Raw genomic sequence first — 13,090 nt, 5'->3', positions numbered from 1 at the left:
GGAGGACATATTTAGGGATATGAGATTGCTTATGGTGGTAAAACTGCTGATCGAAGCGCCACTCGGCTGTATTTAAATCTAACTTAAACCACTTGGCTCTCATTGTCAAGTCGCGTCGGTTGATGAGAGTGTGTAACCTCAAAGAAGTTAACCCGTAGACTGGCTGTGATCCGCGTCATACGGGTCATAAGTGCATAGACGCCGAGCGCAAGCGTTGGCTACATGAAACGAAACAGCCAATCGCAGTGCCGAAGGTTTCCTCAAGGAAGCTCGAGACCTGCCTTGAAAGAAGGAGGCCAATAAGGCTCCTCATTCTGTCGAGGAAGGTCTATGAAACGTGAAATGACGAACAAGGAATCCTTGTTCCTCAAGGAAGGACTATGAATACGGGTGTAAAGTGTCCTGACGTTCGCGAAATAAATAGAAGCACGTACACATATATTTTGTGGTTAATCATTGTGACAGGTCAGGAATCAGAACCACACCGGGTGCTTTCCATTTAGAGCACAGTGTGACACAGTGTACAAACTTCCATTGTAAGCGGCCAATCCGGGCATAGGAATAGACCAGAAATGTTTACACCGTGTCATATTGTGCTCTAAATCGAAAGCATCCATTGTCATACGAAACTTTTGGCGCATTCTCACTAATTTTTTTGCCCACGCCGTGTCTTGACCTGTATAATATAGGGACCTTGCCCGACAATTCCTCATAACGTTGCCACAAAGGCTGGACCAACTTCTGAGCCGTGCCGTGCTTGAGTGTTGTCTCCTTCCTATTAATCCGTGTTTGAAAGGATGGTAGCAAATTTTTTGTTACATGCATACTACATACGTGAGCCACACGAGCAAAACGTTGCTAGCGACACCTAGATGTTGGTGTGACAGCTCGTTTGAGCACCGCAACTTTTCCTGCCTCATATAATAGCCTGCAGGCCGTGCGCTTCTGTGGGACTAAATTTTCTTTGGCAAAGGGTAGTGTTGACGTAAGTCGACAAGCCATTTATCATCGCAGTAGCAGCAGCCGACGAATCGTCGTGCCTTGCTGTTAGGTTCTGGCTGTATTTATTTTTCTTCACTTTCCCCGCTGCCGCATATCAGCAGGCGTATTTAGCGATCCATTTTACTTCTCCAAGCTTGAGTTAGACGAATCGGCCGATCGTTTATACGTAGCGATAAACGATATTAATAATATACGTTAAATTAATAGAATTCACAAGTCCCGGGGCGTTGAACGAAGTCGGTGTGATTATGGTCGTCGGGGTATTTCCAGCCCTTAAACTGGGCATGCTGCTGATCAAACAGATCAGCAAACCACTGGCCCAAATGTTTGTCAATCAGGCAAAAAATCATCCGGTTTTCAGAACTTACTTCATCATACCACCTGCTCAGTGTATGTCATCACTTGAGATGTAATAAATTATTATCAAACGAAATCTGAGATTACTTTAGTTGTCGACAATTTCACTCGACAGGCACTTTTTTTTCTACATCAGGAGCAGTGATAGGGTATTTATAGCTCATACATAGCATTATCACCAGTGGACCAAGTTTGACGATTTTCAGTAAAATTACCACCATGTATCTAAAGTTGCATTCGGTAATGTCTAACCACTTGGGTTTACCTTCTCACCTATTTTTGTATATCAATTGCAGTTTACCATTGGGCGGAGGTCAAGGGAAAGATGTATCTTATGAATCTTGGTAAGCCAACCAAGGTAGCAAAGTTGAACGAAGCAATGGCTATTGAGCTGGGGGCCAACCTGATGGGGGAGGTGATCATTTTCAGCATTGCCGGTGGTTGTATCATGTTGGAGTATTCTCGGCAGGCAGCAAAAGAGGCAAAAAAAGAGGAAGTACGCTTGGCCCAGATTCAACAATTTACTAACGATATAGAATCGTTGTATGGTACAACATTGCGTCAAGAGGTCGAAATTCGCCGATTGGAGAGCGTTGTGAATCAGTTAGCAAGCCGTGCAAAAATTACATTACCCAGAGATACGGGATATGACGTGAAAAGCTCTGGCGATAGTGAACCAGAAGCAGTTCAAGAAAAGCACTGTGCAACAGATGACAAGAGTAACAACAGGACGGACAGTCTAAAGAAGGGAAATGTTGAACACAGTCAATCATTGGTTGATCGTGCTATCGTTTACTTTGAAAATGATGTCAGAAGAGACAAGCTAAGTTAATTTCTAGTTTATTTTTTAATGACCCGACAGACTCTGATTGGACTTTCCCGTCTGCATTCTTGTTCCCACCCTTGTATATAGTATGACATAAAAAACTTTGAGGAAACCGCGTACACTTGTGTTTATAATATCAATAAATATATATCTATATATATAGATGTACATGCCCGCAGGTATACATATATAACGTATGTGTGCGTGCCTGGAAATATGCCTATGAATCTACCTGTTTCCATTCGTTGAAGTATACAGTCGGAATAGTTTAATTAATGTTGATTCCATCCTTGAGCATCTTCTGCAATTTGTGAATTCGAGACTCCAAATTTCCAAAGTCTATTTCTGAAATGAAAACGATGAACAACTTATTAGCAAATGACGCGTAATTCGCAGTATCGTCAAAAGGTAATAAAAACCTTTCGTCTTCAACCGACGACATCCTACGACTCCTTGGCGAGGGGACCCTATAGACTTGATCGAGTCGACAGAGGAGCTGCCTATCGGCGAGAACTTTCGGTTAAATACAGTTTATACATAAGGAGCAGCGAGAAGATCTGAGAAGCTGTATAGAAAGTTTTCACTTCAGAATTACAAAAAGCAGACACAAGTGCTGCATGTAGCTTTCCTGAAATTATACGGTATCAACAGGTGGGCCTAAAGTGCCTAGCTATTAGTTCGGGTCATACCTGGCGAGGAACTTGCCGACTTTGATCGACCACGACCTAGTGCTGATCGGCTCTTACGTCTTCTACCCATTGAACATCTGCTTTGGAATGGAAGCGTTAGCGGACTGGATCGTCGGGGCTTTCTATCGACAGCTTCGCTTGAGCGGTGCAGCTTTGCCACCAAAATGGAGTTCTCAGTACGCAGTTTTTGTATTCGAGAACGAAATGATGCCCGCTCTTCAGCCACCGACCGTTCCAAGGATTTAACAGCTCCGAGTAAACGATGAATTCCTCGACCTGAGGAGTACCCAGATACAGTGCAAGTCTGACCCGTTACAAGGGTGCTAGCGTTGCCGATCAATCGCAATTGATGTGTCAATTTTACTTCACATGCTTATAAGAACAAGAACAGAATGTAACTTCATTCTTGTTATAGATATACAATCGAAAGAAACCACCCCAAGCAAAGAAGAAGGCCTTACCGCCATTAGACAATCTGTGGTTTTCTTCGACAAGTTTCTTGTTGGCTGCTGTTAGCAGTTCAAGTTTCTTACAAAGATTCTCAATTCCACCCCCAGCTGACCTGAGTCTCTCCAATTCAGCTTCTAGCTTTCTTATCGTTGACTGTAGAACGGCGGTGTCGGGTAGGCCGCAATACTCCAATGGCAATGGATAATGGATTCTTAACGGACGAACGATCGAGATAGGATGGAAAGATACAGAAAATCATGTCACGTCATGGGAGGCTTGCTTCAGCAAGACGGTGTCTGTATTGGAAAATGGCTAATCCGCCCTTATGTATACATGTCTCTGGCGGATTTCCTGCCACCTATCTTACTCAATTGTGTTTGCCGTAATCTCGTCCACGCAGCCGCATCTGCCAATCAAGCCTCCCAGGCATGGCTCACCTGTCAAACTCCACGTTGTAAGTAATAATCAAATATCGCCTGTTGCTCATCTTGGCACCGACCAACGAATAATCTGACCCAACTTCGGTCCTACGGCAGCGCAACAGCTCTAGATCGTCAAAAGTTAGCAGGTCGAGGGAGACACAGTCGCTCGTCTGCAAAGAACTTGGCAATTGGTTGCTAGTCGTAAGGGAAACTGGGATGGAAACCGGACTGGATTATGCTTGACAAAAGTTCATTGAATTATTACTTTTAACAAACCAGACTGCAGCATGGCTACGAATATATCGAATTGTTTGTAATTTCCTGTTTTCTGGGTGAGATTCTCGATATCTGCCGAAACAAGATGATCATTCAAGGGTGAACGTACCAATCTGGTATTAAAAAAAAAATTGGTATTGAGATCTGAGTACACACGGTGCTTGTATAATTAGTCAATGATCGAGGCTATCTAAAGAGAGTCGTGTAAAATAGGTAAGTAGATGTTGATCGATTAATGTAATGGTTTGAAAATATGAGATGTATTAGTAGAGGAGTCAAGGTTAAATAAGACTGCGGACAGACAGGCGACGTCGTACGAGGACTGCCATTTCTCGGCAGTGTGTTTGTCGGTGACGGTAATGTCCAAGTTGCGCCGCGATGTCGACGATTCTCCTCCTAAGCCGACGACCCTCATCTTGACGATGTATTCTCTTCCGCTCTTGCATACATATGTGGTAACCAAATTTTGTCCCGGATTATTCATGATCAAATCTTGTTCCCTCAATAAATATCAATAGTCGAGATGAAAAAAATATCTTTATTCCAACGCTCGCTGTAGGTATGAAATTACGAGAGCTAGCGTGGAAAAAACATATTCACGAGCATAACGGATCGAGTTATTAGACGTCAACGCTGACCGATTACAAATTGCAGTATATTGCACACTGTCACGGGCGCTCAGGGGTCTATCCATAATGGAACCGGTATTTCGGTAAACATAGGGCGCTGCCATTATCTCGGCGCCCTTTCGCCTGTCTCAATAATACCCTTAACCATGGCCGCTCTGTTCGTCATGTAGGTATACATGTATGTACATACGCAGGGATGCGTGCAGCATGCGTACAGTACGCGGGACGATGCTTGTGTAATTCATTATACCTATGCACGGATCGGTCGCACGGCCACGCTGGACCACGCATCCGTACGTACGGCATGCATAATGACCGTGACGCAACGTGAGGAAGGCGCCGGCGCCAGGAAGGCCCATGCGCCGCGCGTCGGTTGAGTCTCGTTGAACCAACCAACCAAGAAGGTCGGACCGAGCTGAAGCAGCTGTCGGTGAGGGGTGCACTCGGTATACTTGCAATTCGATTTGTGGTTATCCGCTGAACAAGATATCGCGGTGTCTATTTATGTCGCCCTCGTCACCCGAGGAAGCCGACGTACGTCGTTACGGGGGTGTAGACGGTAACGAAATAACTCTCAGCGAGTCCAGGACTTGGAGAAACAACAAAGTGATAGAGTTCACGCTACGCAACGACAGTCTACACAGGATACAGCTTAACCTGTTGTTTTTCTGCTTGACACTGTTTCTAGGCAAACTGAGCGACAGCCTGACCATAGTCAGCCTCTCAGTCGTTGCTTTGACCCTCCATTGCAGGCACATCACCACCTCCATTGATTTTGGTTAGTAAACCTAATTTCGTCCAAACGCTCCTTAGCTTGGCAGCTTTTTATTCTATACAAGCGGCTATTCGCCCCACAGAGTGCACCCATACGGTGTGCTCGTGAACTTTTGGTCACGCCAAATGTTCACTAATTTCGAAATTCTCAGAACTAAACAGTGTCTCCAAGCAATTATTCTAGCCACGCCAAAGTGGCGAAACAGAATTTAAATTAGGTTCAACTGCTGTTACGCCATCGCAAAGGTCTTTATAAATTATCGTGTACCGTTGCTATGACAAATCACACATGCGGTACAAACTGCAATGCCTGTCTCCATCATCCTTACAGAGTAAGTCTCCAAAAAATACCACTTGTTGACAAATTCCGCACGCCTTGAAACGTTCTTCAGGGTCTAGAATTTTTTCCAGATCATCGGGGACATCCGAATATTTGGCAATTTCAATGTGTCACGTGTAGATTCGCTCCGTAGCAGGATTAACCACAGCGTTTTATTTTATGCCACCGACCGGCGATGATCACAATAATCTATAATAAAGAACCACGATCTTTTGCCGTATTTGGAAAGTATAGTACTTACTCGAAAATAAAGAATAATTAATTTCATAATTTCAGATACACTGTTGGTAGTAGAGTCGGTGGGAGTACAAATAAATAGTAAAAAAATATTTTCCGGCTTCAACTCCGGTCAATATCTACCTTGGACCACTGTCAAGGACGTCTTCATCAACGAGGTTATATCCGGGGTGGGTTCATGTACCATCATGCACTTGATGTTCGATTCCTTCCATCCTTTTGCCACTAATTTCCTTACGATTTTGATTCGTGTAACAAAATATATATCGATAGGATCGTCGAAGAAGTAGCCCTCGACTAATGGTGTTTTTATTTAATTTAATTGATTTTATTATCCATGTAATTATTTATTTATTTATTTATTTGCTGAAGTCCTAGAGAAATTCTATTATATATTAATTTTTCGAATATTGGATACTAGTGACACGGGCATATTTGTAATTGGACGCAGTCCTTACTACCAGATTCACATAGTTATAGATTTCAATTCAGACTATTCCAGTACTTTAGGCCACCTGGATCTCTCCATACGTAAATTAAAAATATGTACTACTGGTTTTAATATATAGTCAGACATGGGTTCAACAGCCTGAGTATTAATTTTATGTATTCCAACGTTTTTCAGTTTCATACCATCCATGATTTTTCGTGACTCGTTATTATCAGTAGGATGGATAAATATTGTTTTTGGGTTCATAGTCAGTAGTTTTATTTCAGCTCCAATGGGTAGCTCAATTTTATTTCTCAATAATCCTGCAACATTACAAAATGTTGTGCCCGTTATCTTAGCTATTACTACGCACTGAATTATTTTCGGATTGCTCTCGCTAAGTATCCGGTCCGTGTCATATTTCCCGTTTGTTCAATGGGTAGCTCAATTTTATTTCTCAATAATCCTGCAACATTACAAAATGTTGTACCCGTTATCTTAGCTATTACTACGCACTGAATTATTTTCGGATTGCTCTCGCTAAGTATCCGGTCCGTGTCATATTTCCCGTTTGTTCTATTACCAAGTTCGGCATTAATAAAGATCCATAAATACCTAGTGTCGTTACTACTCCTTTTAATTAGTGTTTTCATATACTTGATTTTAGCATTTTTGATGAATTTTTAGTTTGGATTTCCTCACATCTTTCGTGTTCAATTTTAAATTGATTATTGCTAAGCAGTGTTAATATTGAATAATAATTAACTTGTTACCGTTGAAGCGAATTTGCTCTGAATCAATTATTTAGTAATATTTGTTTTTTTTCGGGCGCTCCATTAACGACTCAACAAAATTCTTGCTCTTCAGCAAAGGGTGCTGTACTTCTTGACTTTCATAGTCGAGGAAAACGTCAACGGTGAAAAAACGACCAGACTGGTTCCTTTGTTTCGAGAATTGAAACCATCGAAAGAATGCCTGGAATACGTATATCGGGTATTGGCAAGTCTGATAGGACCGGTCAAGTGCAGGCCCAGCCCACCTTGAATGTTCCTGGCTCGTATTGGCTCTCCAACAAGCAGAACATATACAAGTTCACCTTTAAATATAACGAACCTACAAGGTAGTGTAACAGTTCTGAAGACTTTTACACAAGCGGCATGTACAGGGTGACCCAGGGTTATCGCCCCACGGGTCACTAATATGTATTCCTCGCGAAAATCGGCGACTTGGCCTGTATTTACTCTTCGTGAAAAAATTTTCGTTTACGATCTACAGCCGTTTGAAAATGGCCAATCCAGTAGCATCTGATGGCTCGGAATAGAACGAGAATAGGGCTGGCTAATCGTCATTTGACCGTCGTGAGCTCGGCTGCTATCCTGAGCGCTCAGATGCTATCAGATCGGATAATTTCAAACAACTTTAGTTCACGAATGACAAATTTCGTAACAAAAGTAAAAACCGTTTCAGTTGCCGATTTTCACTTCAAGGAGGAACACGTCGGTTGCCTATGGGGCGATAGTCTTGGGTGACCCGGTATATGTGCAGTGATTCTCGAATTCGCAAAAATTGTTCATTGTTTGGAGTTATGATCTGTAAAACTTGGCACAAGTTGAAAAACACCTGAAAGTTTCAGCTCTGCATTCGACCCCCTTTGAGACTGATACACATTTTATTCAGAAATTTGTAGTGTGCAATGTTTGTTGTAGTAAAATATGGTAGAAGAATTCACTGTTTCACCAGATTGAAATCCTTCATCAGAGCTTGTGCTTTCAAAATGAGTATGCCTGCCTCCATTAGAATCATCACTTACGGTTCCCTGCTTTGAGGACGATTCAGTAGTCGGAAAACCGTGATTATTCACAATGATCTAAACAGTGATATGCTAGGTCGACATCGCCAGATTCAAAATTGTCCAGATTTATGTCACAAAGTCGTCTCACGTGGTATTTCGAGCACTGTCGATTGGTTTTCAATTGAACTTTGACATATAATATCTATGTTTGTCAAACTCTCATTGTACATGCCCATCCTGGTTATTTAAGCTAGCATGGGAGCTCATCGACAGTTGTACGGCTGTTTGCCACACTATATTTATTACATTTTGCCAGTTTCGCAGCTGGCGTAGAGCCAATTGAAAATGACCACAGTGCCGTTTATTGGTCACTGATTGCCCCTCATCCGTGAGCGGTAGAGAACCGCTTGGCTCGGTTTCAGGTGTTCGCGTTAGTCGCATCGCGGCAAGCAACCGATAAACGACTGCGTAACACGCCAAGTCATCGTTTTCAAAACATTCTGTACCAAACAAAGATTCAATTCACTTCACAAGAGTTGAACCAGCTGTGATTCTCTGTGTAGCTGGTTCTCAAAACTTACAGTTTCCAATATGAAGTACTCGTTCGGCCATCGAATCTGTAACAAGTTGCATATCATTGCAGGTATACGAAAGAATTTCCCTACAAAGAGGAATTGATGAAAATTATCAGACGAATCATAAAAAGTCAACCCAGTCAAGGTGAACTGAGCACTGTGCACCTTTCAATAACTTACAGTATCCTTTTTACCAATCTTACTATTCATTGCCATGCCTAGTTGAATCTCTACGAGTAGAATCCATCCAATGCGTAGAAAAAGGTTCAAACATGTTTGACAAAATTCTGACACAGTTAATCGATATTCAATCAATCAGTCTTCTCCTTGACTTGCTATACCACGTTTATAAGAACACACGTTTTGGACACGACAGGACAAGATGTTTGCGATGCTGAAGTTTTGCAATCGACAAGGTGCCGCAGCTTTTCCTCAAGCATTTATTCTAACTATTTCTATTGTGGACAATATGGCAAATCAGACATCCGGACCCAGGATCACCCAGGGTGATCTGGATTTAAGGTGCCCAAACAGCAACGTATTTCAATCATCGACAGTCTTATCCAGTCCTGTTGCAACGACCGCGTCTGACAAAACCATTCTTCCATGGGCTGAGGCTAATATCAATCGTACAAGACTTTCGAGACATTCAGGCTGTAACAACGAGCTGACAAAGACAGAAATCGTGGCTGTTGACGTAAGTGCTAGCAAGAGGACTTGCGCAGGTAGTGATTTTGACGGCTTTAGAAATGTTCACGAATCATTGGAAGGTACGACGACTAAGTGTATAAGTGGAGTCGGGATGCAGTGGCTAGATACACGGACGACTATACAGAGCCAGGTTAAAAAGTATCATAACACACAATTAGTAACCGCAGACGACAGTGTGGAATATTCGCAGGACACCTACAGTGCTCATCCGCGTACAGAGCGGGACGAGTTGTCAAATATCCAGGCAACGGGTAACACAAACAAGGACAAAGGTGACCAAGAAATCGAGGGTTTGAGAAAGGAATGTGAGCAAATTTATCCACGGTCATTGAATATCACCGATCTAGTCATGGGAGGTTTAATGTTCACCATCAAACAGGATGAGAACAATGTCAAAGTGGTGGAACAGAGAACGAAAATGGAATTGGATGAAGTTTTAGAGAACTCTGAAAAAATTGAAACAAAAGAGGGTTCAAGATGCTTGGTAAATTCTAGTCTGCTTGGATTGGAGAACCTTGTGACCAATATTGAAATACCCGACAGTCACCTGAAAATCCTAAGAACCACCAATATCAGTCCCACGGTCGACCACGAAACTTTCTCGCCTTACGATATACTTGAGAATCGTGGAGGCATGGCCACCGGAGGAGTCCTGCCAGTCCGATCCAGTGTTGATGATGAGAGGACTGATCTTATTCGTTGCAACAGTCAAAGTTTGATGGAAAGCTATAATGACATCGACAACGGCGATATCAGCAACGCTGATAAGAATGGCAATAATAAGAATATTAATGACAACGACAATAATAACAATTACAATATTAACACCAGTATCAATAACATCACAGCGAGCAATGTTCACATAGACATGTGGAAATTATTACACGACATAACCCGAGGTGCGAAAGTTGTGGTCGAACGTATCAGCGATGCTGATGTGAGGAATGCGAAGAAACCTTTGACGAACCAGGAATCCGCAAATACAGGCAGCTCTGCATGTACTTTACCTAGCAGTATAAATCGACGATGGTTAGAAATGTAATTCAGCAACTGCAAACGCGCAAATATAAAGAACAGAAGTATAGAAGGCGGGCTTTCAAGTGAGCAAATTATACAGAGGTCTTAGATATTTTCACCATACGAAATTAATACGGTAGTACTTGGCACAACGGAAGTGCAATAAATCTGTATAAAAGTGCATTTACGTGTACAGTCTGTAGAAGGAGGTGAATTGACAATATCGTATGTTTGAATTTTATTCAATTCTTATTCAGTAGGTATGGATTTCATGGTTCACTGATGGTCAAAAAGTATCCACAACTGTGTCAGGCACGGTTTTGTATTTTTTAAAATTAGCAATATTTCGTAATTATTGGACAATCGAGGGAAAACTATCACGTTGTACAGTATCGGATTGCCTTAATATAAAGTAACAGTTTTTAAGAAACATTACGCTATACCTGTGTAAATATAAAAATTTGAATATATCGATAGAATTCCGTGAAACGGAAATGTTACGTTCAAGCGTGGGCCAAACGATAGTGTTGCGTCGGGTAGCTTGGATTAGTACAGTTCACGAAATCCTCTCGGTAAATCGATAAACTGGTCAGCTAAGAGATTCAAATATATTACGTTACTTCAGCAACGGCCGTAATGAGTAAATCCTCAAAATTATTCAACGTGTTTGATTTTTCTACTAATAAATTGTTCCTAACATGAAATGTTTGCTTCATTCTCTAAAAAGATAAGTGTACTAATTGTTCAATCTGATCGTTCCAGGTATCTAAATCATCTCACAATTCCATATCTTGTGAGCGATCGTTGAATGCATTTGTTTTTTTAAACGCAGTGAACATTGCAACTGTGTCACGCAAAACGACTGAAAATCCTCAACTCATCTAAAATGATGACTCAGTTCAAAATTTCTATTGTCCTCAACTTGTTTAAGTGCAATTTTTAATTCGTCTATTTTATCCTTCATACACTGTAACTGTTTAGCACGGTCATTCCAATTGCAACGAACTGGCTGACGTTGTTCACAGTTTTTTTGTACTTGTTCAGCGATATGCGAGGGAATTCCAAAATCTAGGCCCAGAGGTATCGATTCGAGGACAATGGATTTCATCTGGAAAAATTTGCCAATCGCAAAATTTGTGAGGTGAATATATTTATGTACAGCAGCGGTGCATGCAAAATCTGGTAAATAAAGCAGCAAGATGTACCACCAGCCTGGTTTTCAAAAATAGATAGTTGTCGAGTCCCTCTGCACATTTTCTTGAAAAACGTTCTCTAGCGTCGCAGACTTTGAAAACTGCATCTTCGCATCTCTCTTCCAAATTTTGGAGATTGTCTACAACATTGGTGAAAATTTTCACAAAGTCATCTAAGGCGATTACAATGCCAGATTGTGATAAAGCAACGCTTCCAACAAACGTGCGGATACTTTTAAGCATGCTATCTGAAGTTGAATGATACACTAATATCAATATACAATATAAGTAATGTAAAACGTCAATTACCCATTGCCAGTTGAAAATTGTCGGGGAACCGAAATATGAGGACCAAACGGATCACGCAGGGTCATGATAGGCTGGATTTTTACGAGCAGCGAAATGCTACCGTAGCATCTCGCTGCAAAGTTTTCGACTAATGAGAATGCCAATAAAGTATGGAAGGGTTCCTAGTGTGACGTCGGTACGACACTCACCGATGATTCTAGAATTAGGCCACTAGATCAGATCGCGAAAGCACAGCTGGACGCACGTTCAGCTTCACGCAGTCAGTAGTAGGTTTGTTCGTGCTAGCTACACTTTCTATACTTTCGTGGGGAGTGTATACTTGCGCGTTCGTTTTAGCGGACGTGACGTCGGATGGCGCTGTTCGTTTTACAAATGCCACTAGACTTTCGTTACACTTTCGTGTACACTTTTTACACTCGATCTAGACCAAGTGTGAAAAGTGTAAAAAGTGCAAATGGTTCAACTCGCATGAATGCTACAGGTTTTTCCACCACGTTAGTGAACTGTGATGCGATATATATACCTTTAAACTCACGAGTGACAACAAATCCATAACCTCACTCCAAATCAGAACAAAGCAGTGCAGTATTTTACTTGAAAAACAACGTTCAATTTGATAACGGTGTACTTGAAACATGAGGTATGCGCACCACTCGGCTATATTTAAATCCGACTTGAACCGCTTAGCTCTCATTGTCAAGTCGCGTCAGGTGATGAGAGTGTATTGTCACGATCGAGCTTATACGCCACCTAGCGGTCACGCCTGGGCGCAGACACAAAGAAAGATGGCTGCAGGCCTAACGCACGACGAAAGCGTCCTCCACATTTATAAAGTATTTACTGGTTACGTGAAGCAGACTACCTTCTTGCAAAAAGTCGACGCTGGAGCATTTGCCGTTGCCACATGGATCACTGCAATTGTCTCGACAATGCTCGAATCGTACGATTAAGACTTTTTATAACACCTGCTCTGGAAGTTGACTTTTCGAGCGCTGTATTTCATCTCCGAAATACACAATAATCGCATACTTGACCATACCATGTGTTTCATAAACGCACAT

At 41.9% G+C, this 13,090-nt stretch overlaps 4 protein-coding genes across 12 annotated transcripts; 2 read left to right on the top strand and 2 right to left on the bottom strand.

The window, feature by feature from the left end:
- Positions 1–991: 991 nt before the first annotated feature.
- On the top strand, positions 992–2,298 carry LOC124223116 (optic atrophy 3 protein homolog). Its single transcript, XM_046634837.1, has 2 exons — positions 992–1,392; positions 1,656–2,298. Exons 1-2 carry the CDS (start codon positions 1,251–1,253, stop codon positions 2,189–2,191), a joined length of 678 nt encoding a protein of 225 aa, XP_046490793.1. The 5' UTR covers positions 992–1,250; the 3' UTR covers positions 2,192–2,298.
- Positions 2,299–2,392: 94 nt separating this feature from the next.
- Positions 2,393–4,803, bottom strand: LOC124223115 (centrosomal protein CCDC61). Of its 3 annotated transcripts, none has more exons than XM_046634834.2 (7): positions 4,322–4,803; positions 4,012–4,135; positions 3,762–3,916; positions 3,336–3,535; positions 2,875–3,150; positions 2,605–2,685; positions 2,393–2,530 (listed from the first exon to the last, which is right to left on the bottom strand). In XM_046634834.2, exons 1-7 carry the CDS (start codon positions 4,504–4,506, stop codon positions 2,454–2,456), a joined length of 1,098 nt encoding a protein of 365 aa, XP_046490790.1. In that variant the 5' UTR covers positions 4,507–4,803; the 3' UTR covers positions 2,393–2,453. The 3 variants fall into 3 exon arrangements, 2 of the variants coding, with proteins under 2 accessions (XP_046490790.1, XP_046490791.1); XM_046634835.2 differs by having other exon boundaries at positions 4,012–4,094; positions 4,326–4,803; XR_006884203.2 differs by having other exon boundaries at positions 2,476–2,530; positions 2,605–2,813.
- A 498-nt stretch (positions 4,804–5,301) lies between these two features.
- On the top strand, positions 5,302–11,231 carry LOC124222867 (putative uncharacterized protein DDB_G0277255). Of its 4 annotated transcripts, XM_069137607.1 has the most exons (5): positions 6,042–6,172; positions 7,300–7,552; positions 8,868–8,980; positions 9,153–10,057; positions 10,100–11,231. In XM_069137607.1, exons 2-5 carry the CDS (start codon positions 7,404–7,406, stop codon positions 10,550–10,552), a joined length of 1,620 nt encoding a protein of 539 aa, XP_068993708.1. In that variant the 5' UTR covers positions 6,042–6,172; positions 7,300–7,403; the 3' UTR covers positions 10,553–11,231. The 4 variants fall into 4 exon arrangements, with proteins under 4 accessions (XP_046490269.1, XP_068993708.1, XP_046490267.1 ...); XM_046634311.2 differs by having other exon boundaries at positions 9,153–11,231; XM_046634313.2 differs by lacking the exons at positions 6,042–6,172; positions 7,300–7,552 and adding an exon at positions 5,302–5,429 and having other exon boundaries at positions 9,153–11,231.
- LOC124222869 (uncharacterized) lies at positions 6,232–12,320 on the bottom strand. Of its 4 annotated transcripts, XR_011177579.1 has the most exons (5): positions 12,030–12,320; positions 11,733–11,860; positions 8,806–8,841; positions 7,206–8,724; positions 6,232–6,898 (listed from the first exon to the last, which is right to left on the bottom strand). XR_011177579.1 is itself a non-coding variant. In XM_046634315.2 (4 exons), the coding sequence occupies exons 1-4, from the start codon at positions 12,031–12,033 to the stop codon at positions 8,656–8,658; spliced, it is 237 nt and encodes a 78-aa protein (XP_046490271.1). In that variant the 5' UTR covers positions 12,034–12,320; the 3' UTR covers positions 6,232–8,655. The 4 variants fall into 4 exon arrangements, 1 of the variants encoding a protein (XP_046490271.1); XR_006884138.2 differs by lacking the exon at positions 7,206–8,724 and having other exon boundaries at positions 12,030–12,313; XM_046634315.2 differs by having other exon boundaries at positions 6,232–8,724.
- Between the last annotated feature and the right edge of the window lie 770 nt (positions 12,321–13,090).

Source organism: Neodiprion pinetum, chromosome 7, assembly GCF_021155775.2.
Source record: "Neodiprion pinetum isolate iyNeoPine1 chromosome 7, iyNeoPine1.2, whole genome shotgun sequence".
NCBI lineage: Eukaryota > Metazoa > Arthropoda > Insecta > Hymenoptera > Diprionidae > Neodiprion > Neodiprion pinetum.
This window is presented reverse-complemented; position numbering and strand designations above follow the sequence as displayed.

Bases quoted from the DNA above. Each gene is read 5' to 3' on its own strand.
- LOC124223116 (XM_046634837.1), top strand. From the start codon at position 1,251: ATGGTCGTCGGGGTATTTCCAGCCCTTAAACTGGGCATGCTGCTGATC. The intron at 1,393-1,655 runs GTATGTCATCAC...TATCAATTGCAG, and splicing joins CATCATACCACCTGCTCAGT to TTTACCATTGGGCGGAGGTC.
- LOC124223115 (XM_046634834.2), bottom strand. From the start codon at position 4,506: ATGAATAATCCGGGACAAAATTTGGTTACCACATATGTATGCAAGAGC. The intron at 3,536-3,761 runs GTGAGCCATGCC...TCGTCCGTTAAG, and splicing joins TACAACGTGGAGTTTGACAG to AATCCATTATCCATTGCCAT. The intron at 2,686-2,874 runs GTATGACCCGAA...TCTCGCCGATAG, and splicing joins GTCGGCAAGTTCCTCGCCAG to GCAGCTCCTCTGTCGACTCG.
- LOC124222867 (XM_046634311.2), top strand. From the start codon at position 7,404: ATGCCTGGAATACGTATATCGGGTATTGGCAAGTCTGATAGGACCGGT. The intron at 7,553-8,867 runs GTAGTGTAACAG...ATATCATTGCAG, and splicing joins AAATATAACGAACCTACAAG to GTATACGAAAGAATTTCCCT. The intron at 8,981-9,152 runs GTATCCTTTTTA...CACGTTTATAAG, and splicing joins GCACCTTTCAATAACTTACA to AACACACGTTTTGGACACGA.
- LOC124222869 (XM_046634315.2), bottom strand. The intron at 8,842-11,732 runs GTACATCTTGCT...AACTTGTTACAG, and splicing joins TTTTGAAAACCAGGCTGGTG to ATTCGATGGCCGAACGAGTA. The intron at 8,725-8,805 runs GTAAGTTTTGAG...TGTTTGGTACAG, and splicing joins AGTACTTCATATTGGAAACT to AATGTTTTGAAAACGATGAC.